This window comes from Hipposideros armiger, unplaced genomic scaffold, assembly GCF_001890085.2.
Source record: "Hipposideros armiger isolate ML-2016 unplaced genomic scaffold, ASM189008v1 scaffold_634, whole genome shotgun sequence".
In the NCBI taxonomy this organism is placed as follows: Eukaryota; Metazoa; Chordata; class Mammalia; order Chiroptera; family Hipposideridae; genus Hipposideros; species Hipposideros armiger.
The window spans coordinates 100,109-101,855 of NW_017731984.1; the positions used below are offsets into that span (position 1 = coordinate 100,109).

The 1,747-nt window shown below is 65.8% G+C and overlaps 1 protein-coding gene across 1 annotated transcript in view; it reads right to left on the reverse strand.

Annotated features, from left to right (window-relative positions):
* Positions 1-1,602, reverse strand: part of LOC109372400 (pro-neuregulin-3, membrane-bound isoform) — a 1,891-nt gene extending 289 nt beyond the window's left edge. Inside the window, exon 1 of the mRNA XM_019625566.1 lies at positions 678-1,602. Coding sequence (XP_019481111.1) covers positions 678-1,518 — 841 coding nt within the window. The 5' untranslated portion in view covers positions 1,519-1,602. The remainder of the gene's footprint in view (positions 1-677) is intronic.
* Between the last annotated feature and the right edge of the window lie 145 nt (positions 1,603-1,747).

Genomic DNA, 1,747 nt, shown 5'->3' on the forward strand with positions numbered 1-1,747 from the left:
GGGGGGGAGGGGCGGGGGTGATCAGTTTAGCCCTCCGCCAAGGATCTCCTCTTTTCCCTACCTCCTCCAGTAGCTTCAGATTAACCCTTCCTGGTCCCTGCCCGGGTCAGGGATGCTCGAAGTGTCTACAGCTTCTTTCTACCAACGTCTCCATCAAATCATCAGCCCCACACCCTCCCACCGCCCCACAGGGGCAAAACTTCCCTTGGTGGTTTATCGTCGGTGAATTTGCATGTGCTTTTCTTTCTCTCCTTCCTACCGGCGGGAAAGGGCTCAGTGCGTTTGGGAAGGCCCTCCCTTCCTCCCAGCTCCCCACAGGAGCTTGATCCCGGAGCTCCCCAGCAGGTCTGCAGTGGGCAGGGATCGCACTCGCGTTAACCCTTTGAAGGGAGTCAGGAGATGTGTTCTCATTTGGGACTCACTGAAGTGGGGCCCGTGAAGCTTGACAATCTCCCTCCACTTGCTACCGCCTCCACCCCACACATGGACCCAGTGCGGGCCGGCACCTTTTTCCTCCCTTGTGGCCAGTTTTAACTATCTCACTCTGTGCTCCAAACCTGTAATGGGGCGGGGTGAAGGGTGGGGTGGGGATGCTAGGACGGCGAGGGGAAACGACAGCAGGAGGACAGAAAGAAAACTCAGGAGTAAATCAGAGTTCAGACACAGTGTTTACTTACGAAATTTGGGGCTGGTGCTCGTTTCTGGCGTGGTCGTGGTAGAGGGGGAGGAAGCCAAGGTTGTGGAGGAGGAGGAGGAGGCAGCGGCAGCAGCATCCTGAAAGGGAGACAGGGTCCAGGAGGGAGTAGAATCGTGAAGGTAAGAGGAGGTAGCGAATGCCGCAGTGGGCCAGGAGGGCATTGCCTGGGTACTGGGGGTTCCCGGCACCGGGGGTCGGGAACCCGGCGTGCTGCTACTGAAGAAAGGAACCGTGGTGGACAGGACCGTCGGAGGGGCCGCAGTGTTCCGTGCCGTGGTGGAGCGCGGGCTGGCCCGGATGGGCACTCGGTGCCCGGGGAAGCGAGTGGGCGCCCGCGTGATGGTGGTCAGGCGAGTGCTAATCCGGTTGGGCGTCCTGGAAGAGGCGGTGCCGCCGGCAGGGGGGGTGGCAGGGGACGTGGTGGAAGTGGTCGTGGTGGTGGTCTCCATGGCCTTGGGGAAGGAGCTGGGCTTGGAGAGGAAGAAGGGGTCCTGGCCCATCCCCTTGGAGTCCACCAGGTCGGTGGGCACGTACTCCTTGACGGAGCCCACCACGATCCATTTGAGGAGCATGAGGCTGAGCCCCAGGCCGATGAAGCCGATGAACAGAGGCACCACGCACAGCCACGTCTGCTGCCTGTTCCACACGATGCAGTCGCTACAGCGTAACTCCCGGGGGGGCTCGGCCGCCCCTTCGCCGCCGCCGTCCGGGCCCCCGCCCGCCGCCGCCGCCGCCGCAGCCGCCGCGGTGCCCTCCTCGGCCGAGGCGGCGGCTGCCGAAGCGGCTCCAGGTGGCGAGGCAGCGGCCGCCCCTTCACTCATCCTAGGAGCCGGTCTTCACCTTCGCCCCCCCGAGGGCCGCGCCAGAGGCATGGGGCCGCGCGGGCACGGGCTCCGGCGGCGGCGGGCTCAGGCGCAGGCAGCGGCCGCGGCGGCCGCATGCAAATCGGCTCCCTGCCCCCACGCCCCTCCCCCCGAGAGGCGGGCGGCGGGCGGGGAGGAGAGGAGCGGGGGAGGGCCCCCCCGCCACACCGCCAGCACCCCGCCCCTC